Genomic DNA, 25,729 nt, shown 5'->3' on the forward strand with positions numbered 1-25,729 from the left:
GCAGCTCGCCCAAAAACTAATGGCTGTGGAAAGTAACATTCTGATGCCTGCTTATGGAGTCAGTTGATATTCATGGAAGGTCTGCATCAGTATCCTGTAGATTTTCATCAGGTTTAGCTTGGACTTGTCCTTTTTCAGTCAGTGACTCATCTTGTGACTCCAGGCAAGTTGCCTAACTTTTTCATACCTCAGTGTCCTATCTCCAAAGGGAAAAAACGTTAATCCACCTTTGGGAAATGACTCGTATGTTGTTGTTTTTGTTGTCATTAACACTTCGACCTTTTTAGTATGACTCATAAATCCTTAGATAAAGTTATTAAAATTTCCTAACCTCATACTACAGTAAATTTATAACAAAGCATCCATCCTTCTCAGACACTCACAGGACACAGCTGGCCGTGCCTCTGTGCACAGGTAGGGATTGAGAGTGCCAGGTTGCAATCTGGGTGCCATTAAAGCCATTGCAGTTGCCATGCCTTCTGATATCCCAGGGCATGAAAGGTAATGGTACCAACCACCTGGCCCACTTAGAACTTTGTGCAGTGGGACTGGTGAGAGGCACACAAAACCAGCTATCCCACAGCTATACAGGACTGCTCTTACAGCCTTCCAGCAGCCAGGCCACAACGCCAGCACATATACTTGAAAAAGGGACTGTTAGGGGGTGGTACCTATCCAGTGATGCTTACATAGGGGTATCCTTAGTGCGTCATTCTCCAGCTGCAGCTGCAGTAGGAGTTCCTGCCCTGTACAGAAGTGTCCTCAGTCCCTCCAAGCTGCAGAGCCCTTGTTCTCTAACGGGTTTCAAAATTAGCTTATGAGAATATGTGCGTTCCCTTAACAGTGGCTGAAGGGAAGGCTGTAAACCCTGTGCAAATACTTAATCCCTTTTGTGCTGTGATAAAGATGCTTATTTCACCCACAAGAGAGCATACACTTAGTGGTTTTATCTGTAGTTTTTCTGGGTTTGTGACCAGCATAGTTTTATGGGGAAGACAATAAAGCACCATCTTTGCATGTGCAGCTGCTAAATCAAAATGTATTGCACTGTAACAGGTGCTGTACCTTGTCTTTCCCTGAAGCAATGCCTAGTGATCTTTGGTAAGGTAATTTTTTGTAGCCTCCTGTAAACAAAGAGCTGCTTGATGGATCTGTGGTCTCTAGAAAGAGTCCTTTCTCTTTCAAGCATCAAAATAAAACTGTGAATTCTCACTGTGTAATCTAATGTCCAGCCATCTCTTACAGGACCACCTGGGAATACAGTCATCTGCAGCACAGAACTCGGCACATTGCCTTAGTGGGCTTCTATATCTTCCTGTTTTCTGCACAGGTAGTCACAGCTTTGGAAGAGCAGTGTGCTGTCCTCAAAGACTAGAGAAGTCCCCTGCAGCAGACATGCTTGGAATACTAACAGGCGTATTCTATTTCCAAGTGTTCTGCAGCAGAGATTGTTAACACAGCTTGTCTGGTCCCTTTTAACAATAACCCCCCTAGTCCTCTTGAATACAATTGCTGCTTAAAAAGAGTCATCTCGGAACACTTTAACATTTATGAGCCTAAACATTATTCTTGGCCCCATGTCTGAGAAACAGCTCGTTTCAGGGAGTACTTAGGAACAGTGCTACAGTGCACATGCTGTGGTGGTGCAGCTCCAGGAGAGGTGGTCATTATGCAATCCTTATGCTCATTTCTCCTCTTTGTTCTGCTTTTCATGGCTGAGAGCTTGAATTCAAGTTTGAGAAGAGGCAAGGAACGTTTGTGGCACTGGTAAAGCTTGTTAACTCCTCCCTCTTCCTGCAGGAAGAGCTGCAAGGGGAATCCTAGAGATTACTAGTGCTAGTATTTCTAACAGTCATGCCAGTACTCCTTTTTGTTTAGAAAATACTCATGCTGTTTGACTAAAGAAAATGTACTTGAAATCATTCAAATTTATGACCATAATCTACCTTCATTCGGCATTTTTATAAGATCACTTTTGACCCAGAGAGCAAAGCATGTCAGTATTGGAAAGAAATAGTGTTAATAGTTCTAGGCTCTTTGGGTAACTGGAATGATTTTTTATCTAAAGTATGTGCGATTATATTTCCAGGCACTAATAACCATATGCTCTATTTATGCACAGCATTTTAGAATGCTACAAGGTCAGTTTTAATAAGAGTTCTAATATTCTAGTTCCTGTTACTGTATTATTTTAAGCTTTACTTTTAACTACAGGGTCCACTTTGTTTGTCTTTACTAGTAGTTTATATCTGACAATTTAGCTTCTTGACTAACCCAATACTTTACCAAATATGGCCACTCACAGCAAAGTAGGTCTGGTAATTTGATCTAAGTTTGGCTAAATGCCTGCTAAGCTCAGCCTGTGAACCTCACCAGGTAGACCCTGAGGCTAATTTAAAGGAGGATTTAGAGAAAAATTACCAAGGTACTATTCCATGTCCTCACAGTGGGGCTGGAGTGGACTACCTGCTGTCTCAGTAACATGCTAAAGTTTAACCTAGGAAAAATAGTTTATACTGAACATGCTACAAACAAGAAATGCAGAGAGCCAGTGCAGCAGAGAACAGTGAGCTAATGGAAAAACATCTGCTCCCCCGAGTTATGTACAGCAGGAACTTTTTTTTTTCCCTTTCGCAAAACACTTGTGATTTATTTATTTTATTCCATATGGGCCAGTTCCTGGGAAAAAGCTGTGTTAGAGGAGATGGGCTTTGTTCCACAAGAAAGTGTTGTTGGGGCCAGTGGGCTGAAGTCTCCAACATCCTGGTCCGCAGCCATGGAGCCGGATCCTGGCAGCAGCCAAGGGTGCAGCCAGGCCCTCCCCTGCTGCCCCTCTGCTCACCCAACACAGCTTGTGTTTGCACAGCCTGCACATGGGCACCTCAGTGTTTCTCCTTCTCCAAGCTTTTAGCAGTCCTAAGCCCCTGCAAGTTATTAGTTCTGATATTAAAGGTGTTAATCAGGTGTGGGAGACATCTTTGTTGATATTGCCAGAATGGCTGAGTCAGATACTGTCCTGTAATGCAGCACTGGTTGTTGAACCAATTCTAATATTTTTTTTTTTAAGTGCTTCCAAATTTTAGAATTTCAAGTTTAGAACTTTCCCATTCACTGCTTGAGTTCTTGAGCTCCATAAATGCTGCTAATTTTTGTGTCTTTACAGTGACACAAAGCACTGTGAAAAGCTGGAGCCTGGTGAGGGGGAACGGGAGAGCGTCCTATATTACACTTCAGTTTCTGAGAAGAATAAAGGTGTACTGCAAAGATGGCTCCCCTGCAGAATTTACTTACTAGGAGGGATTAGGAGCACTTCAACTGGTGATGGAAATGGTAAAGTGAGCTGGTTTTGTCCCCTTCAAAATGAAGTTAAGAAGCCAGCAGTAGTTCTGCTGAGCCTCCTGGTTTAGCAAGGTCTGTTCTAGACTTGTGGTAGAGACTAAAGATCCCCAAATTCCCCATTTCTCTTCGTCTGAACATTCTCAAGAGGGATTAATAAGTTTTGTTCTACACTTTTCAGTTTGATTTATTTTCTGTCAACAATAAATTTAAAAAGTCAAAAGGTTTCTTGCAGCCTTATGTCAGTACAGGGCATTTGGGATTGCCTCCTCCATTCCTGAGCCTTCTGGATGTTTCTCATTGCTGGAGCAGGATGTGAAACTCTGTGGACTGGTAATTCTTAGGCATGGACAATCTTCAAAGAGCACATACCTTTTCTCAAAATCTGGGACATGCAAACATTCGCATGTGTCTTGAACACTCACTTGTGATGGAAACAGGCAGCAGCTACCAATGCCTTTTGTTTAGCATTCTGTAGAAAATTTGCCAAGAGATGGAGAGAAACTTGTTGCACTGCCAGAGAATGACTGAGGGTACCGAAAAGTAGCATTTCCTCAGCTGCTCAGTAAGTTTGGACAAGTGATAAAATGTACACAGTCATGAAGAAGGAGGTAGGACATTTGTTCATACCAGAGACAGAAAATAGGAATTTATACTTAACTGGGCTGTTAGTCATGTTTTGACTGCACCTTTTAGTATAGAAGGTAGTTTGTGGCACTTATGTGCTGCTTCCAAAAACCTTCACTCTAATGCTGCATTTGTAAATAAACAAGCTTGGTGGTCATTTCAGGCCCTGTGAGACCTGAAGCTTGGGAATTTGAAGCCAGTCCCTGGAATTCAGTTTGCATGCAAAGAGAGGGTGTAAATCTGTTGCCTCATTTCAAAAGAGCAGGTGGCTGAGCTCAGGTGTATGGGAACAAGCAGTTTCTGTACTTCATTTCTGTATCAAATGTTTGCATCAAATGAAATTATTGTAGTCAGGATATGCCTGGAGGAATCTTCTGTCTAATCTGCCACGAATTGTCAAGCTACTGCATGCAGGGTGGTGTCATAGCATGGAACAATGACTAAACCTCACCTGCCAGCAAGGAAAGGCAGTGGGGGAACCCTTTGTCATGGTAATAGCTCGGTAGTCACTGCTGATGGCAGAGCTGTCTCAGAGTGGGTCGTTCCAGCTGGCTAAGGGCTCCTGCAGTAACAAGCATTCATAACTCCTGAAGGCAGATGATGTGGAACAGAAATCACCTTCCAACACCCTCACAGATGCTCTCACGTTCTTGAGTGTGAACAGCTGCTCTGCACTGTACCATCCTGCTGGGCATTTGGGTGTTACCCTGGCCACGTCACTATGCAGTAACATTTTTGGGGCGGACGAGAGTGGAGTGCTTTAGATGCATCAGGCACACACAACCAAGGGATGTGGAGCAGTCTACTTTGTGGGAGTTAAGTGCTGCCTCTTGGATAACACCAAACACGATTCACAAGTAATGAAATTTTAACTCTTGCATTGTTCACATTGTAGAAAAACATCTCGGATCTGTTTGATTTCTTTAGGCTAGAATTAAAATTGTTACTGCAGTGACAAGCACTATCACTCTTGACACTGCTTTGAAATGGGGAATAGAGTCAGTGTTTAAGGTGATGTTGATCAACGCTGTTTCTCAGACAACAGTGCGATGCAGACATGACTGTTTGCAAACTGGATTATGCTGTTGTTACACCCTTGATGGACTCCCTAACAGAACTCTGCAAATAACTTTATCTTGGACAAAATAAAGGGGCTGACTGTAGGGCACCCAGCTTTGTCAGTGTTCTGGGAATTGCTCTTGGTCTGTGCATTTTTTAGGGTCTTTGGAGAGCAAGTAGATTATATGCTTCTGGCAATTTTCACTTGATTAAGGATCTTCACTGTAGATGAGTTTAAATGCTAGCAGAAATAGCTGAAAGAACTAGGAGCTTGTAGTAGAAGTTAATAATCTTCTCAGTGCAGAGGTGTGCTGCTCTCAGGGACTGGGCCCAGCATTAAAACAGGTGCATCAGTCCAGCTGCAAGTCCAGACAGAAGAGGCCATAGCCACAAGACAGCAGTTGTTTGGAAGAACAGCAGAATAGTTTGGACACTATTGCAAGAGAGCACAAATGGGAAGCAAAAAGTGGATCTGAGAAAGGAATGAATTGTGCTAGGCTGAACCTTGAAGTCAGCTGGATAGCTCTTCATGGTCTCAGTGCAGGCACAGGCTTCAAGAACTCACTGAAAGGAGAGATTCAACCTGTCTTGGCCCATCCATGCAGTGCACTGTCTCCTTCCTGTAGGTAAGAGTGCTGAAATATTCCCTAATGTCATTCGCACTCAGAGTTTCAATCATTACTCCATAGAGACTAATAGAAGGGTGATACATGCAGGATCATCATCTCTCTGCTCAGTAGCATTTAGAGAGCTTTTAGGTCAAAACAGAATGTAAATTTATTGAAGTTTTTGTGGAGATGGTGTTAAGTGAGAGAGAGCAAGGAAGCTTGGTTTTAGATTCAAAGCTCTGGAGAAAGTCAGTACCAAGTACAATCTAGTACAATAATGAGAGGTTCATAAATGGTTTCCCTGAAGCATTGACCCTTTCACAGGATAAGAATTACAGATACTAGATACCTGTGTCAGCCTGAGAAGGTATTCTCTTCTTTGAAGTGGAACTGGATGCCAAGTCTCTATAACAGAACTTCCTCACAAGGGCTGCAAATTTGGTTAGATGTTATTTACAGCAAAATTAGGTTATATAAGGAGATAGGCTGATTAATCCAATGGTCAGGAAGCTGCTAACCCAGCTAACATGAAAGCAGGTGTCTCACTACTTTCAGTACCACTGAGGGTTTTACCATGGTAAATTTAATAGGTCCTTGTTTTTTGAGTTTGATTTCTGCCTCTAGCTGTGTTTTTATTCCATGTTACATAAGCATATCTTGTTAATCTGTAAATAAAATGAGTGTGTAATAGAAGTGAAAAATGAGTTTACAGAAAACACATTTTAATGCAGACCTAAATGATGTCCTTTAATGTCTATTTTTAGCTGGGTAGCTAAAAATGTTAGCACTCCTTTCCTTCTGTAACCAAAAGGCACCCCTCTCATTCTTTTTTATGCAAATTAGGACTCCCACACCATTAAATCATTTTTATTGACTATTGAGCCTGCAAAGAAACAGACTGAACTTTAATATGCTACATTACCGTACCATAAAATACAATTTGTAGTTCTTATTTAGATTCTGTGTTGCTGTACTTCCTCTAAATAATTGTTATTACTGAAGATGATTTAGAGGCACCATAGAAAGAATAAGTACTCTCTATTTTGCATGCGTTGAAGCACCGGCCATGCATGATTTCACATCTAAACCCGCTTGCTCCCAGTTTTGTTCTGAAATGAAACAAGTCACATGAGGCTCTTAGTTGCTAATAGAGCTTAAGTATGGCAGTATCTAGAAGTTCTGCTGACTTCAAACAGTGCCAGGATTTCACCCCTTCTTTTGTGCTGCTAAGTTTATGCAAACTTTGAGGATGGAGTGTTCATCTCCAGGCTGTGAAGTGTCACTTTGCACATCCCCAGGCTCATTAATGCCACATGCATGGCGTCAGCTGCTATGCAGCACTTGGCAGGAAAACGCTCTGTTCCTTGGAAGTGCAAGGAAAATACTGTCCTCCCACCAATTTTTGCATAAGGCTGTGCACATACTCAGCTTGACAAGGTACATGGCCTTGCCTTCTGTTATTATAGATAGCTGCAGCCTCTTGGAGCCAAGGGAAGGGATGCATGCAGAGATTTTATGATTAACCAGGGAGAAATGTGTATGAGTCATTCTGAAAGAGTATAACTCTTCTGAAGGAACTAATATTTTGCTCATGTTGACAACCTTGGAGAATGACATTTATCTTGTACCACAACCTAGGTATGGCTGAGAAATATTCAAGCATTTTCTTGACAGTGTCTCACCCTTCTTCTAGAAGGGTCATCTCAGAAGCGGAAGGGTGTTCAGCCATGCTGTCACTTCACTACAGAATCATTTTTGGTATGCCAGTAAAAATGCCATTCATGATCCCAGTCTCATATCAGATAGGCCAAGGTGGGGCCTTCCTGTGGTCAGGCAGGGGACTGCCTTTGAGATGTTCCCTGCTCACCTCTAGCAAGCTCCACGTCACCATGCCCAGTCCCCACAGTCATCTGGGTCTCCCAGTGTTTCGAAATTGCAGTTTCAAAGATGCTCAGGAGGAATTTTCACTCTAATTTCCCCCCTCGCAGAGGCTTCCTAAGAATATTCACTGCCTTAAAAAGTCAGGACATTTAAGGTTGTGTCTAATTTCAGAATTGTTATTCTAAATCTGGAGCCTGGATTAGTAATTTTGAATTGGATTCTTGAACTGTCAATACTTACTGCATGACATCAGTTAAAAAAAAATAAGAGAGAGACACTGAGTTTTTGCAGTGAGAGCATGTAGACCACAGGTTATGGACCAAAGAGCAATGCCTGCCTGTATGAAGAGAATTATTTTATCTACATACATGCTTATGTGTGTGTATGTGTATATATATATAAACAGTTTCCCTTTTCAGTTACATGTAGCAGTGAAAACTGGGTATCACTTTTTGACCTTTTGAAAGAATTAGAATATTTCAGTTGGAAGGGACCTACAATAATTATTCAGTCCAACACCACAATCATCTAGTCCAAATATTGAGAAATGTTAAAGTTCAACCATGAGATGTGTTATGAAATTTATCATGACACATTATTTTATTAACAAAATGACATTCAAACATGTAAATACGCCTGTTACATATTTTTTTCTAAGAAAACCCCTAAGATAGTTGCTGATAGTTCAAGAAAGTAAATAAGCAGTCTCTTCTAAGAACTGTGTTATGTTTTTCTGTAATTTATGAGGATGTAAATGGGTGAATACACAATATAAATAATAATGAATAGCAATATAAATAAGTATATAAGAGCCATTTGATTGTAGGTCTCTGAAATATTAAGAGACAGTTGTCTCATAACCTTGCCAAATAAGAAGAGAAAAAACACTTTTGATCATCTTTTTAAATGGGAAAGTGCTCTCCTAAGTAAGTTATCCAGTGTCCATCTCAGACATGTCTTATTACTCTGGCATTTTTGAAATTCTCCGTAGACAGTGATGGCTTACTCGTTTTTCTCCTCCAGATTATTTGGAAATACCTGTGATGACGCCAAGTAGCCCTGCTTCCTTAGGGCTCAGTTCACCACTGTTTACCTTCCCAGTGGAGGAATCCTTAAGGCCTTTGTCAGGACACCACCCAAAGGTGTCCATGAACATCTGTATAGATCCCTTAGCGTTAGGAAGAGATAAATTCAGTGAATCCAGTAATGATAATAAGCACTAACCATAGTACTAAGCATTGTGCAGGATCATGGCCTCATGTTTTAATATGCTTAAGTCAGATGATATATAATTAATATGAAGAAAGGTCTCTGCTTCATTTCATCTAATGGCAGGGTGTTCTTTGCTTTATTTTTATGGCTTGGTGTTTTGTTTTTCCTTCAGCTGAACTCTTCCTGGAACAGCAGCATCTCAAAGAAGCAGGCTTTTGTACCCAGGAGGCAGCTAGTCTTTTCCCCACATCTCATGCTGTACTGTACATGCGTGGGAGGCTTGCAGAGATGAAAGGCAATTTGGAGGAGGCTAAGCAATTGTATGATGAAGCGCTCACCGTGAATCCAGCTGGAGTGGAAATTATGCACAGCCTGGTGAGTTTGCAGGGGCTCAGCTCCATTATAGTATTTATGTTGCTGATTAACTATAATAAGAGGGGAGAGGGCTTATGCTTGCTCTGGATGCCATTGTCTTCCTAATCCTGAGAGCAAGTGACCATTCCAAGAATAAATTGAGTAGTTTGAACCTCTATTTTAAGACTGGATTGAATTTTCTTAACTAATTAGGACTTGTGTCAAAAGTATTTTAATTGACAAAGGCTGATACTTTTGGAAGTCAGTTGACTGCTTTGTCTTTGCTGCTTTTCCTGCTGTTATGCATTTTAACTAAGCAATACACTGATGTTTGAAAGATTGGAACTAAATCATTAAAGATAGATAGATATGGGGGTTGTAAAACTTGGGCTAGTTTCTTGTGTCTGCTAAAATCAAGATAAACTTTGAGTTTACAATAAAATGAATCTGTTACTGTCGTAAGCTGCAGCTTAGTTCCAGCTTTTTGTAGGGGCAGGGACTCCACACTTGCGGGGTTTTTTTTGGTAACACTCCTACCCAGCAAGTATTGTTTTTCTGTGGCGCCAAGCCCAAAACAAACTGTTTTCCAGACATTGGGCCTAGAGCTTAATAACAATAATAATTATACAGGGAGCTTTGTGTAAGACCAAAAGCAGTTCTCTTGTGAAATCAGAGTAGTTAATCATAGTTCATCAATGGTGTGTCTTGTTAACTGTAGCTCTTACCAGGTCCCTCAGTAATTTTAGAAGTTTATCTTGACTAACTGAATTTTTACAGGAATTCTACATCCATGTGACTGCTTAGTGTCTTTGCTAGCGTATTTGTATCTCCTGACATAAATTTGGTCCTGGTGAGGTTTGCTGGCAACTCCGAAACTGAAGGGGTTTCAGTGTACAAGAGATCAAATGTTAAGTGAAGTTACAGTTAGCGAAAATAGTAGAACATACAGGCAAAGGGCAAGATATTTGGTAATAATTAGTGTTCAGTACAAAAATAGCAGATGAATAGCTGGTGCATGTCAGGAGAACGTTACAAGTCTGCTGTACACATGTCAGACTTATATGGGGCAATAATATTACTTTGTTGCTGTGATACAGCCTTCACAAATTCATTCAGTAAAAACCTAGCTAGGTGGAATGATGTTCTTTGCTCTGTCATAATTTAAGAGAAGTTGCTGATACCAGAGAAGCCATCAAATTAGATGCCAACATGATACTAGTAGCTCTCATTTTTTGTCTTATTTTATGGACATAACCACATTCCGAGTCTTCACGTTTCAGTTGCTTGCAATTTTCTGAAACTATAGTAACTTGGAATAAAAATTTCCAAGGTGCACATCTCAGATTTTCTGGCCCAGTTTACTTCAGAAAATGTCATTCCAATATGGTTTTGCTGTTTCTGAAAAGGAGGCTAAAGAAGAGACCTTAAAAGCTTCTGCAATATCTTCTCTATGGGGCCTTGTTATCTCCAGGTTTTGTCAGGAATGTGTAACATATGAAAGTGCTTTTTACCATAATCTTTCCTAGGTTATCCAAGTTGTAACCTTTAAAAAACACATATATGCTTAGTAGGTAAGTATTTCTGAAAGTTTTAAGGAGTCTGTGAATGCTTATTCCCCTCAAACTCCAGTAATTTTCAAGAAGAGCAAGAGAATGACTCTTGTAACTATAGGCCTGTCAGTCTCACTTCAGTGACTGTTAGAATTATGGACATTATTCCAGGAGATACTGAAGAACACCTGAAAGACAGTGCAGTTGTTGGTCACAGCCAGCATGGGTTCATGAGGGCGCCTGTCCTGGGGCCATCCTGGGTGCATGTACAGCATGGGGTGCAAGAGGCTGCAAAGCTGCTTCACGGAAAGGGACCTGGGGGTCCTGGTCAGTGACAAGGTGAACATGAGTCAGCAGGGTCCTGGCAGCCAGGAGAGCCATCCCTGTCCTGGGGGGCATCAGGCACAGCATCACAGCCAGGCAAGGGAGGGGATTGTCCCAGTCTGCTCTGCACCAGGGCGGCCTCACCTCGAGTGCTGGGGGCAGTTTGGGGTGCAACAGTGCAAGAAGGACATTAAACTGTTAGAGAGTGTCCAAAGGAAGGCAACCAAAACACTGAAGGGTCTTGAAGGGAAGCTATATGAGGAGCAGCTGAGGTCACTTGGTCTGTTCAGCTTGGAGAAGAGGAGACTGGGGACAGACCTCATTGCGGTTAGAACTTCTCATGAGGGGAAGAGGAGGGACAGACACTGATCTCTCTGTGGTGACCAGTGACAGGACCTAAGGGAATGGCCTGAAGTTGTATCAGGGAGGGTTAGTTTGGATATAAGGTAAAGATTCTTCACACAGAGGATGGTTGGGCCCTGGAATGGCATCCCAGACAAGTGGTCACAGTCCTGGGCCTGCCAGAGTTCAGGAAGGAATTGGACAGTGCTCTCAGACACATGGTGTGGCTCTTGGGGCTGTCTTGTGTGAGACCAAGAGACGGTCTTGATGCTTGTGGGTCCCTTCCAGTTCAGAGTATTCTGTGGTGATATTTCAGTCAGGGGATGGATATAAAATTTAGAAGAGCTGAAAAAGACAGTAAGATGAGAAATTTGGGGACAGAGACTCAGACTGTAAGCAAATAGGGAAGAGGAAAGAAACTGAAAAAGTGAGAGAAATACACATAGATAGAGAACAGGGTAAGATAGATAACACCAGGTAAGACTAGATAGATACGAAGACACATGGATGGAGGGGTGGGCATGCTAGAAAGAGTGAATTAAAGGGGTCAGTTTTAGGAGAATGACAAAGGAGCAGGAACCTGTAAGAGTACTTCCTTGCCATTTCCTTCATTTTCCTTAAGATTCCGAATCTTCCCATCCTGGTGCCAGCAAATATCAGTGAAAATCACTTGCTTAAGGTCTACCTCACCTCCTTTACTTGGCCCTGCTTGCAGACTGTGGTTCACACCTGTTAGCTAAGATAGCAAAGGTCTGGTCTATCCCTGCTGATATGAATCATGGCAGTAGTTATATGGTGCCACATAATGGCATTCCTTTATGTGCTTTTCCAAAAGCTAGGAAATTGCACATAACAAGTTAGAAGCATCTGATGAGCAGTATAGAAAAGTCTGTAAAGAAATTAATCATTCTGCCTTCAGAATAGAGCTGGAATAATGTGCAGTAAACAAGGCTTTTAGGGCTATACATCAAATAAAAAGGGCGAAAATAAAATATTGAATGGCTGCTAGCTAAGTGATTTTGTCCTGTGTACTGAATGAGACACTGTCCCCATAGAGAACTTAAGACTGGGTTTATGCAATTGAGGATGTAATGTGACAAGTGAGGATGTAATGGACAAATTCTGAATCTCCTCAAGACCATCAGAAGAAAACTGAATGTCTTTCTGAAATGTATGTATTAGCCAAGTACTAGCTGTACTTCTATTAAAAATACAAGTTCTTGAGCACAGTATGTTCAGTCCCCTACCAGAGAGAAATATATGTCTTGGATTATGCAAGAGGGCAAACTAGATTATGAGCCAGTTCCAAGGGGCTTGAAATGATGCAAGACATGTACACAGGCAAATGTAATTGAATTCACACATGTTTCTGTGCTGGTCCTCCCAGTTTGAATGCATTGTTTTCTCACTCTAGTAGTACTGTTGTGGATATGGGATAATTTAGAGGAAGAGGATCTGCTTGTGAGAATTACTGTTTGACTTGGTACAATTGCCATCCAACTGACCTAGTCCACTTTAAGGGAAAACTCTGCTGTAGACAGTGCTGAGCCTCCCTGGTGTACCAGCATCAATTAACAAAGTAGTCATGTCTCTTCCCCTGGGCTCTTGGAACTGGGTTGTCAAAGCTATATTTGGAAAATTCCAACCTGAAGAGTGTTGCTGGCTTTAAATGAAGGGCACAGATCTAGCAGTGAATGAGTCCATTGGGTGTCAGTAACTTCACCCTTACCCAGGGTAGAGTCGCCACCATAACACACACAAGCTGTCTCTGCACAGCTGAAAATGGCTGTGTTTTGCTGTGACTGTGTTTACAATAGCAGTCAAATCAGCATGCTTTCCATAGAAAGCACGCTGCAGCATGGCAGAGCAGCACCATACAGCAGCACTGCTGTGCCAAGAGTATCCCAGGGGGTGGGTGCTATGCGCTGCTTCCTCCCAGGGGCCTTTGGCACTTTGTGTCCAATGCTGTGGTTGGGAAACCACAGGCACTTCAAAAATACCACACACAGCAGCTGTGCTGCTTCCTGTAACACTTGCAGTTTCTGAGTGATGTCACAGGATCCTGAAGTCTGTATCAGGAATCCACCTTTGGCTTTAAAGTACTACTGGCTAATACCTAATCTAAGGAAGTATATTTGTTGAGAAATTTTGTTTTCATTTGAAAAAGACACACAGAACAAGCTTTCAGGGCTATTTGAAGCACAATCCTGGTGAGGTAAGCAGCTACTCCTTTGGTTAGATAGCTGTTTGCTGCCAGAAGCAATTAGCTTGGGTTGACCCCTAAAAATTGTACATCCTGTGAGACCATAGTTTCTTTAATAAATACAACTTGCTAGGGTTCTTTTTCCACATTGCTCCTGATGCCATCTCAAAAATTTCTGTCATCCCCTCCTTTACTAGAACAGCTCTGTTTCCTTCTTTCCTTTCACGGGCTCCTTCTGGGGCCTGCTTGCAAGGGTCATAGAGCATTTCTCCCTCCTGGGGGCTGATGGAGTTTCTACTGAGCAGGTGTCTTAGCTGGTCTGAAAACAAGGGCTTAGTCCATATCTCCTTCTCTTACACTGTGACCTGTGACAGCACATTTCTACAACCAAATAACTGGCTTTCTTCAGTATGTACCAAATTTGGTTATATAACATCATGCAGTACACAGCTTTGGGATGGTGATAACAAAACTGACATGTGCCCAACCAAGTCAGAAAATATAAGCTGGAGCAGATGACATCTCCTTTTAAAGCAATACACAAATCCACCTACCTGTATGTAACTAGAGAAAGGCACTGAAATTTGTTAGTTCCCAGCCACCGTGCATTCAGTACCATTCTCACTTTTGATTCAGAGGAGGAGAATATCAATGCCAGCATGTTGGATTTGAGTCTGAAAGCTCTGTATGTGATACTGCAAGTTAAACTAAACACATACTGAGATATTTGGAAGACTCCTGCCCAGTGTGCATCTCACATAGCACTCTGTCAAGTCACAGCAACTCTCAACACATTATAGCTCAGGGAAGAAGAGAAAGAATCATCAATTTTAAAGGGAAGGAAATGGACACCCTCATCTCCATCACTGCGCTGGATTTAATGAAAACAATAAAAAATACCATCAAAACAAAACAAAAAAACTGCTTGACTCATATTTGGATATTACTGGATGCAGTGGAAAACTGTAATGATTTCTTATTTCTCTTGAAGGTTGGAGCAAGGGCAATAAGGTTGGTATCAGAATGCAGTGTAGCTGTCTGCATTACCTCATCCCTATCCTTGATAGCAAAACAAAGCAGCTATATATTGGGTTTTGTTCATAATGTGGTCTGTTGTGATCACATGAATGGGTGGAAAACACGGTCTTGTGATCACATTTGATTTGTTCCATAATGAAATCAAAGAGAATACACAGCTAACAGAGGTTGTGCTAATCATGAGAGTTGTTCTTTGGCTGTCATCTGCACCACGAAACATAAGATTGGCAGCCATGCAGGAAAGAGTCACAGAGTACTCTCCAGCTGAAGCTGGAAAAACAAACTAGATTTAAGTCACCTAAGCTGGGCCAACAAATTGACTGTAGGCTGTTTGGTGACCATCGTTTTCCAAGATTAGTGTAGATTGTGGCCTTGATACAGGAAGACCTGGTTATTGTCTGGGAGAAATTCTTTGTGGTAAATGCAGCTAGGGACATATTACCCACATACTAGAATTACAGAATGATTGAGGTTGGAAGGGATCTTGAGAGATCTTGTAGTCCAACTCCAACTCCATCCTTAACAGGTTCAGCTAGAGCAGGGTACCAGGACCATGTCCAGCTGGGCAAGTTACTGCAAGGATGGGGCAACCTGTGTGCGATCTCTTCCGGTGTTTTATCACCCTTACAGTAAACAAACCTTTGAGTAATGTTTAAATGGAATTTCTCATGTTTCAGTGTGTGCCCTTTCAGTCACAGGATATTCCTGAGAATTCTAAGAGTTTTGACTTCTTTGCACTTTACCATTGGATATTTAACTGTACTGATAAGGTCTCCCCTCTCTTCTACAAGGCTGAACAGTCCCAGCTCTCAGCTTCTTCTTGTATGACAGATGCTCCAGTTCCTTGCTGATCTCAATGCCCCTTTGCCTGGACTCTCTCCAGTATGTCCACGTCTTGTACTGGAGAGCCCAGAAGTGGACGCAGTACTCTGGGTGTGGCTTCACCAGTACAGTGCTGGGTGGAGGTGCAGGAGGAACTCCCTCAGCCTTTTGGCAACACTCTTCCTAATGCAGCCCAGGGTACTGTGAGCTGCCTTTGCTGCAAGGGCACATTGCTGGCCCATGGCCAGCTGTTTGTTCACCAAGTCCTTCTCTGCAAAGCTGTGTTTCATCCAGCCATCACTCTCCTCCCCAAAGTGAATCTGAAGCTATTACCAGGATTTTTTTCTGCAAGTAGATACTAAACATAACATTGGCATGACTGTATCAGGTAAGGCCAGAGGTTCAACTACTCGTTCTCACCACCAGCAGCAAAGAAGTGTCTAGGAAAGAATGACGCCAGGGCAGGCATACGTGGTACTTCTAAGGTTAGGAATTAGCTTGGGAACATCCCAAAGTAGAGGTGGATTGTACTTGCATAGTAATTCCCAGTGGATTTTTCCTTCATGAGCTTGTCTTGAGCCTATGTTAGTGCTTTCACCATCCACAATACCCTTTGGCAAGGAGACCTATGGTGTGGTGTTGCATTTTAGTTAAATGGTATGCTCTGTCTCTCCCCTCCAAAATGTACGGTTTATTCCAATCCTGTGATCCTCCCCTGAAGTCTCATGTACCTGTAATCCCATTGGCCCAAGTCTTACTCTGCGCCAACTTTGAATCTCCCTGTTAAGCTGTGCGAGGCAGACCAGTCCCTCTCTTGGCCCTTCTCGTCTCCTCTTAGCCCTTTGGCCCTCTTGGCCCTTCCCTCCCTTAGGCTCTCCCTCTCTCTCCCCCTCCCTCCCCCTTTCCCCTTCTCCCTCAGTAACCATGTTGCTCCCGGCGGTGGGACCCCCAATAAACACTCATCTAATCAGCAACCTCAGAAGCTGTGTAAAGTCTCCTTGCCAGCCTGCTGCTGCCAGTGAACTCACAGCTTAGGGGGCCCTCTGGGGATTCCCCCAGGAGCCCCCCTACCCCAAACGAACCGCTACACCACAGGTCTCTTTTCTACTGTGCAAAGAACTGCCAAATTCTCTATGTTCTTGATGCAGCTCTTCTTAGCTGCACTGATGCACATTATTCTCACTTTAGAAGACACACCTTACTGCTGATTCTTATTCATCCCCTTCCCATTACTGATTTTGCAGGTATCTGTCACTGAGCCAGTTCCATTCCTTTCATTATTGCTGTTACCTCTCTCTGAACTTCTTACTGTTCTTTTTAAGATGAGCAGGCTAAAGCAAATAATGGATTTACAGAAAAATAGCTTAGCTTCAAAGGCAGTGTTTTAGATTCAGTGTTTAAAAAAACCCTCTCCACCCCTTAGTCTTTTACGCACATAATTATATCTATATACATTTTCATAGAAATACTAGAAATAGTGTTCTATTTCAGCTGGTTTCTATTAACCTGATTATTTTATCAAAGCTCTGTTTCTCTCTCCTCATGCCTGTAGGGGCTGGATTTTATTTTCTGAATGGTCAGCATCTGTGATAAATGGTGATGTATAATAGCAGTAAGCAGTGTAACACCTGTCTCAGGTCCTTGCAGAGATGTCAGTGTCCCAGTCTGTGAGTACAGTGCAGCCAGCAAGCGTGCAGTTCTAGTCTTTGCTAGATAGATATATATACACACTTCATTTTCCTTGCCAGAGACATCCTTTTACTGGCAGAACACAAATCTTTCTCTATTGGTAATGCTAGAAGCTGAAGAGCTTGATTGAGAACAGATTTTTTTTATAGATTATGTTCCTTTTGCCCAAGTGCTTTGCTCTTGATGAGATTTGAGTGTTTAAAAACTATATGATGCTTTATTTAAATCTTCTGCCCTTAATTGTTCAGTGGGGTGCAAGGGCTGAATAAAAAGAAAAAGGCTTTGCAAAAGTCTTGGACTGTTTAATTTGGCCTTCATTGTGTACTTAGGATGCAATTTCATGTTCATTTTAATAGAAGAGTCAACCTATTGTCTCCAGACTCGCATTTGGTAGCATCAGGGTAATTTGAACACTACAGTTTCTACTGATTAGTACATGGAAATGAATTATTTCTGTTCATTTATTTCATTTTACCTCACAGTATGGTGCATGCATCCTTGTTTTCAAAGGCATCCATTCACGTAATAAAACATGGCTTGATTGCTTAATATTTTCAAGGATGACATGTGTTACTTCCTTGGGGATTTGTTTCATGCTGCCATGCAGTAATGGTATAAATCACAGGGCAGATTCTCTGCGTGGGTAAATTATCATGGCTCCATCATACCAAGGTCTGTAAGGTAGCTAGGATGCTAATTAAAACAATTCTTACCTTGAATACTGAAATTAGAATGCATTCTATGATTAAATGTGAGAATGAAAGAGCTTAGTTTTCACATTAATGGAGTTATTTATCTTCTAAGGAGCTGTTTTGTATCTGTAGTTTACCCAATTTGTTGCCTATTTTGTAGATAGATATGCTGTGGTCTGTTTCCATTTTCTAGTGACATTTCTTGCTCAGTTTTTTATATTTGTGTACAGAGAATTGAACATGACAATTAAAATGCATCCCCGAGTAGCTAGGACAACTGCATTTGTCCTAAGTGTAATTAGGTGGATAATTGTGTCTGGAGAGACACAGCGGATAACCTGGTTTTGTCTGTTCTGGAGAGACTTCTTCCTGCTGCTCTCATTGCTCCTGTTTAGGCAAAGGTAGTGAGCAGAGTTAAGAACTGGGCAATTTTGAGGAATTGGACAGTTGTACTACTTTTGTGACACTGAAAAATAGTTTTCATTATCACAGCTACTACTTGAGAGGAATCTTTGAGAAACTGCTGTCATAAGAACTTGAATTGCAGTAGGTAACGCCTGCAAAATAAATTTTTAACTATTCTTTAACATACAAAAAACCACTGAAGATTTACTTGTAATACTTTCTAAGGGTCTGGGATTTTTTTCCTTAATACGCATATACTTTACGTTCATTACTTTTAAATATTTTTGTATGGTGTCAAATGTGAAATGTAAAACAGAATGTAACACCTGCTTCAAGGGACAGTTATTTTAAGGTTTGAAGGTATGTATTGACTACAGTTTTTTATTACATTCTGTATGTGTGATCCTAGGTTGGTGAGGCTCATGAGTTATAGCAAAAATGCACAGAAACATAAATATACCAACCAATAGTGCATGTTAAAGTACTTCAGATACTCCCTAGAGCTTATCCTCCAAGCCTGAGGAGCCAGGAGCTGAGCTGCTGGGGCTGTGTGGGGGGTGCTGCTGCAGAGGGCATCTCTTGTGTCTCAGACAGGGAGACACAGAGCACCCAAAGCAAATGTATGAGAGCAAGCGAGCTCCAGGTTTCTCTTCCCAAACTAAGCACCGTTTCCTGGTATTTATCAAAGCACTTCAGGCTGGGGCTTTGCTACTGTTGTGCAACAGGGTGTGCCTTTCTCTTCCAGAGGGCAAAGAGCTGCAACTCCGTCATTTTCCATTGAAGGCAATTCAGTGGAGAGGCTGGAGAGGAGGTGGAGCCCTGGCTCTCACCATCGCTGGCACGGCCAGCCCTGCTGCACTTTCAGCTCTGATTATGTGTCACACTTTACCCTAAACCTCTGTAAAACAGGGATGAAGCTACTAATCTACTTCATCTGGGGTTTGTGGAGCTTAATTAATAAAAGCACATACTTTCAGATGATAGACACACTGTAAGCGTAAAATCTTATTTATTCTAATTATATGTCTAGATTATTTTATTCATGTGGGATTTTGGACCACAAATTATTTTAGACAAAGTACCGTAACTGTTCAGCACAAATGATGTGCTTTACAGCTTTGAGTACCCTTACGTCCCTAACTGTAAAGTAGTGGTGAAAACATCATTGTGGTGGGAGTGGGATTTAGGAGGCAAATCTGCAAACTCTTTCTTCCTCTAGCAAGGATTTGTTTTCATTAGAAGAATCTGCTTTGCCTGTGTGTTGTGCCTTGCCCTCAGCTGTATGGATACATTGTTACAGTGGTGCTGTGAAGGACAATAAAACAGAAGCAAATGTGATTCTGACTTTCTAGCACAGCCCTCTCCTCTTCCTGGGGATAAGATATGACAACGCCTGCAAAAAATAGCTTTTTTCAGGGGGAGGGAGAGGGAGGGTGCTTCCTTTCTCTGGCAGTGAATGTATCCTCCTGCTCTGCAAATTCAGTACAAGCAGACCATCCTTGTACCAGTACAGGTCCGCAGTTTTTCCCTGGTGAGAAAGGGTTTGGATTTTTTAAGGGAGAGATGACAGTCCTAAAGGTAGAAGCAACATTAGAATAACAGTCATTACAAGCAATTTCAAAAATGGAGCAACCTTGAATGAAGTGCCGTTTTTTTCCCTTTTCCTTCCTTAAGTAAGTAGTAGTGACAGTCAACAGGAGATTTGAGCCACCCAAAGGAAGACCAGTGACGTCCTCTGCCCTGCAGCTCTGAGAGCTACAGACACTGGCACTCTCTTAGGTCTACCTAATATGGACTGCTCAAGAAAACACTGCAAGGGTGAATTTGCTAAGTCCTAATATCCAGCAGGATATTTTTGGACTGCTCTGATAGTACAGAACATTTAAACATTTCAGCCCACCCCATAAGTTTTCCCTCAATGTGGGTTAAGTCCCTGTATGCCATGAATGATTTTCTCACTACTTTTTTTTCTGTTCAGTGCACTGCATTTCTCCAGTACATTTGGAGAACAGGCAGATGGTGATATATAGGTAGATAAGAGAGAAGGGGAGGGGAAAGAATTGGAAGGAACAGAAGAGACAGAAAAAAGCATAGACTGCTGCTTACTTTTAAAATACCAGGCTAAAGCATTGATCAGTCAGAGACAGTTAAAATTACTCTTTTTTTTCTTCCATTAGCTGTTCCATAGGATGTTTCTTCCTTTTTCATCTCTCTCCACCTTGTAGATCTCTGCAGGACATGAACCCAACCTTGATTTGCCCCAGATGGCTTTTTTCAATGCTGTTCATTTGCTATTTATCAAACAAATGTAAAATTCACTACAAATCTTAAGTGAACTTAGGTCAGAAACTTGTTCCAGTGGTGTTAAGGGAGTATCTGAAAGCAGCAGAACAGACAATCCAGGACCAAGAAATTGAGAGGAAGTCTTCAGCCCTTTGGAAAACTCATCTCCCGAGTCAGGAGCTTACTGTACGTTTCTTGTTTGCTCTTTGCAACATGTAGAATTGTGCATTTTTAACGTTTTTTTTAATATATTTTCTCCTTCTGCTTCTTTCCTCTTGTCCTTCCTTATGCTTCTATAAAGCTCTAGTCTATCAATGAGCTGCTGTTTAAATCTGCTAATGTGACTTTTGCCTATGTTTTCCCCAAGGTAGTCGAGAGAATCCCTGGCTAGAAAAAGATAGGGTGTGGGGGGGAAGCCACAGGGAAATGAAAGGCCTGTGATCATCAGGGCAAGAGAGAGCTTGACTTGTCAAGGTAGTAAAACAAAGGCTGGGAAGGGATACATCTGCTCTCTGCAGATCCATATGGGAACAAAGAGGGAATGCTGTGGGGAGGGGAAAGCTGCATCAGAGGAGGCAGCTTTGTCTGCTCTAAGTTGCTGCTGCAGGTTGAAGAGGGTTCCCAGCCATCATTGCAGAGAGGTTCTGAAGCGGCCTTCTAGGTCATGATGTGGGGAGAACAATCTCACCCCTCTGATACTGGGGCTTGATTGAGTTACGAGAGAGAGAGAGACTGGATTATCCCAAAAGTAGGGCTTTACCAAACCCAAATTAGTGGTTGCCTCTTCAGGCTGCCCAGCCCAGCAGTGACTGAATTAATAATGTACCTGTAACCTGAAATGCAGAATATCCAGCTAAAAGTGTTTTACAGGCCTACCTGCTGTCCTGCCTTCCTGTTTTTGTTTTCTGCTGAAGACCTTCTATTCCCTGGAGCAATTTGTAATTATTTTGCTGTTTATTATTTTTTTAAATTAGAGGTGGTGTTTGAATGTTAATAGGGCTTCCCTGGGATGCAGCCTGACTTCCATTTTTTATATATATTTTTAATGAGTTGTCAAGTGTCTAGTGTGTTGTGAAGTGGAATGATGGATGTAGCTGGACTCGGGAGAGTTGCATGGAAATTCTCTTAAATAGCATTGTGGTAGCTAAGCTCTATTGACAATAACATCAAGTCGGGTTTAATAGTGTAGCTCTTTATTGAATGAATCCACCCTGTAGGAAACAGTATGACCTTGCTGTGTGTGCTCAAGGCAAAAAAAATCAATGTTAATCCCTTGGGAAGAAAAATACAACATTAATGGAACAGCTGAGTGAGTCTAATGAGAATTAGATGGCAAGAATGGTAATTTGGAAAGAGATACTCGTATGAGCTGTCTGAAGGTATAACGTGGTAGTTTCCATATATCACCAAATGCCATGTATTCTTAGATGTGTGTCTGCCAGATGTAATTTAATGGATTTGCACCTCTCCTCTGTGGCTTCCTGACAGAACAACAGGGGATTTTCAAGCTAATCACCTTTCAGTGGGGAGATTTATGACCAGTTAGCCGATCCTTTCTTTCATCTGGAAGGGCATGGGCTGGAGACAGTCATTGGGCACAGCATACCAACTGGGAGCTTCTTAATTAGAAGCAGGCTGGAGCATCTCTACCTTGTGGTTACTCTCTGGAGTCTTGCAGTTCCCTGGCATTGCCAAATACAACGTTTGCCTAAGGCAGTCCTCATTACTAGTATTTTTGGAAGTCAGATGGGTAATGCTTCACTTAATAGCCATTGGCTGTGTAAGGAATAAACTAAACTTTTGTCCTTCTTTGCTTCTGAAAGTCTGAAGTGCTAATTTTAATTTATGTGGGGAAAATTCATATTGCCTAGTTCTCAGCCTTTGGCTCAGATAGTTCAGTTGATCATTCTTTCTACCTGCTGTCCAGAGAGAGGGATTCTCCAGCACTGGGGCAGAGCCCCTTTTGTTAGGCTGCTGCTCTGCATTGCCTTGTGGAAATCTCTGTTCTTCCCCTGAAGGTACAGAGAGAGACTTCTGCAATTAAAGAGGGTGCCTATGTGTAGATCACATACCTCTTTAAATTATATGAGGCAGTTGAGTATCTCCTAGTGCATGGCCTAAGGCAGGAAATGAGGTAAAATACATTGTCTTGTTTCAGAGAAATTACTGCTTTGATGTTTTCATAATTAGACTGGTTCTTCCTTTGCTTGTGTTCACCTGTTCAGCATTTGAGTAAAAAGGGCAGACTCATGAAAACATCAGTTTTCAGTTGCTTCGCTTACCAGGCTGCACCTGCTTTCCAAGATTGTCACCAGCATAAGAGACTGCAAATAAAAATCAACTGGAACACAAATGGCAGCATCTCAGTACTGCCAAGCTGTACAATGGAGATTATTTGTTTATGCTTTTATTTGCTAGCATTGGCTAAACAAAGATAAGAATGTAAATGCTGTAGCAGAACTTCCCAGACAAGATTCCAGGTGTGATAGGAGCTAGCACTTAGGGTTACAATAATAGATACCAGTGTGGAGAGATGTCACTGCCCTGTTGCTCCTCTTTCACCTAAGAGCAGAGCAATAAAAGAGTCAGATCTGTGGAGCTCTGCGTGAGGTTTGCTGCTTTATGCAGGAACATTAATGTTTTAGGGTTTGATTTGTTAGGTTTGCACGGTGTGAGCTTTGCTCTGATCCCTCAAAATCTGAGCTGTGGTTAATGTGACTCTGAAGGAGAGCCTTATTTTGTGAGCCTTAGTAAGATTTACAATGAACCAGGCGAGCTCCACATAAACTCTGAACTGAGTGAGGAGCAGACCCCCAACTCAGCTGATTTTGAACACCAGTGTGCATGGTACAAGGCTAATTGAGATACACAGAAACTGCCATGTGCCTTTTTTAATTGCATTTAGACAAGATGTACAGTATTTGAGTCAGCTCGGCAGTGTTCCAGCTGATGAAAGTGTTGCTGTTACCAGACACCAGTGATGATATATTAAGTGCTCTTAATATCTTAGCACACATGTCATGAGGCACGTTAGAATCACAGAAGAATTCAGGTGAGAAAGAACCTTTGCTATGGAGGTCATCTAGTCCCACCTCCTGCTCACAGTGGGATCAGCTTCAAACATCTGTATTTGATGTAGGTAGCTCAGGGCTGTGTCTAGCTGAGCCTTGAGTATTTTCAAGGATGGCTATTCTGCCACTGGTATGGGCACAAGTTCTGGTGCTGCATACTCCTTGAGAAGAATTTTTTTCCTAATAGCTGCTCAACCAGAATTTTCCTTGCCATAACCTTAATCTGTTGCAACTGAGCACCTCTCAGAAAAGTTTGGTTCTGTCTTTCTTTCAGTCACCCATTAGATAGCTGAAGGTGGCATTTGAATCTCTCCTTAGCCTGGAGAGGAAAGGCTGAATAAATGTTTCTCTCTCAAATTCTTCATAATATCATGGCTCCCCAGCCATCTGAGTGGCCCTTCACCCATCCTTCTCCAGTTTGTCATCATCTTTTCATCAGTGGGGAATCCAAAACTGATGAGAGCACTCCAGATGTGAACCAAATAGAAAGAAATACTTAATTTCAGTCTGCTGTGGTGCATTACCTAATTCAGCTACAGTAAGCCATTAGCCTTGAGTACTGAATGGGTGCTGTGCTGGCTCATGCTCACTTGGCTGCCAGCATCCCCAAGTTCTTTGCTGCAGAGCTACTTCTCCCCAGCTGGTGTCCAGCCTGTACAATTGCATGAGGTTATTACATCCCATGTGCAGAACATCACTATTCAGCAAATGCAATTCCTCCTAAAGCTGCAGGAAGACTGGGGCACAGAAATGACAAGCAAGACCTGTGTTGTTAAGGGCCAGAGACGAATCACACATAATGACCACTTACAGCAAGTAAAACCTTTACACTCAGAATAACTAGAAAATTGTTTGTTCAGTGCTTAAATAAGATATAGAGCTGCCATCTCTGAGTTATGCTGAGATTTTGGTATCACGACTGAATTTCTAAGTAACTCTCAGTGCCCTTCCTACCAGAAACCACACAGTGCTTAGGTTTGGGGTTTTTTTACAAGTTAGGGCTTTTGGGAATTCACCAGTTATTGTAAAGGTGTTGGAGAAACACACCTTTGGTAGGAGGCTTCCTGATGTGATTTTATGCTTTTGTTGTTTGCTCATAAACAGGTGAGCTGTTAGAATGGTTCTGTCATCCTCTGTGGCCTACAGCAGGGCCATAAGTTATATGGTGTCATTGTGTGTGTCTCTATGTACACACATGTATTTGTGCACATCACAGCTACAGGAAGCATAATATCACCTGGTTTTGACAGGCTCAGATTTGGTTATGAAACCCTAAATGGAAGGAGCATCTCCTGAGAACACTTGAGTGGCTGGGGTGTGGTGCTTTGAAAAGGGGACAGGACCCCAAGGCTGTTTGGGAAGTGGGCTGTGCCCCAGGATAGTGCAAAGTAGGAAAGTATGAGCCAGATTCCAAAGACTTGCCTTGCAGAAATAGCCAGTTTAGGCGGGAGTCTCAGCTGTTGAAAGAGTGAAGCTTTGTTTGTAAGGAGTTAGTGATCTTGAGGTGACTGGAGTGGGAGGCTGAGTGAGGGCAGAGCTGGGTACCTGAAATGGGGCGTGGTGAGTTGACCTTAGCCACCCTTTAGCCCCCACACTTCCAAAACCTCACTGTGTAACCCAAATACTGAGAGGCACTGGGAGACTGCATCCTTGCACTGGCTCTCATGTGTCTGGGCCTGTTAACCCTGAGGGTCATGAGAAGCTGCTGTTCCACACTGTAGCACAGCACATGCTGTTGCTGTTCAGTGGTAAACCTATTCTTGTGGTCTCTGTCTCTCTTTGTGTTACAAGCAACAGTCCCTGTCCTTCTCCACAGCCTGCCAAGTCTGTCTGTGTCCTGCATTAAACATGACATGAACCAGCACTGAAGAGGCAGAATACATCTGAACCATGGAATCGTTTAGGTTGGAAAAGACTTCTGATATCACTGTGTCCAACCATTGCCCCAGCAGTGCCAAGTCCACCCCTAAGCCCTGTTCCTGAGTGCTACATCCACACATCTTTTAAATATATCCTGGGATGGTGACTCCACTGCTTCTCTGGGCAGCCTCTTCCAATGCTTGGCAACCCTTTCATTGAAGAATTTCTTCCTAATATCTGACCCAAACCTGCCGTGGCACAACTTGATGCCACTTCTCTTGTCCTATCACTTGTTACTCAGGAAAAGAGACACCTGGCTACATCCTTCTTTCAGGTAGTTGTTGAGAGTGATAAGGTCTTATCTGAGCCTCCA

At 42.3% G+C, this 25,729-nt stretch overlaps 1 protein-coding gene across 3 annotated transcripts in view; it reads left to right on the forward strand.

Moving 5' to 3' along the window:
* The window catches only part of TTC7A (tetratricopeptide repeat domain 7A), a 172,364-nt gene that overhangs the window by 122,293 nt on the left and 24,342 nt on the right, over positions 1-25,729 (forward strand). For all 3 annotated transcript variants that reach the window (XM_041476948.1, XM_041476949.1, XM_041476950.1), the window contains one exon: positions 8,896-9,098. In XM_041476948.1, the coding sequence (XP_041332882.1) occupies positions 8,896-9,098 (203 nt within the window). The remainder of the gene's footprint in view (positions 1-8,895; positions 9,099-25,729) is intronic.

The sequence above is a fragment of the Pyrgilauda ruficollis genome, unplaced genomic scaffold, assembly GCF_017590135.1.
Source record: "Pyrgilauda ruficollis isolate IOZ18807 unplaced genomic scaffold, ASM1759013v1 scaffold4, whole genome shotgun sequence".
Classification (NCBI taxonomy): domain Eukaryota; kingdom Metazoa; phylum Chordata; class Aves; order Passeriformes; family Passeridae; genus Pyrgilauda; species Pyrgilauda ruficollis.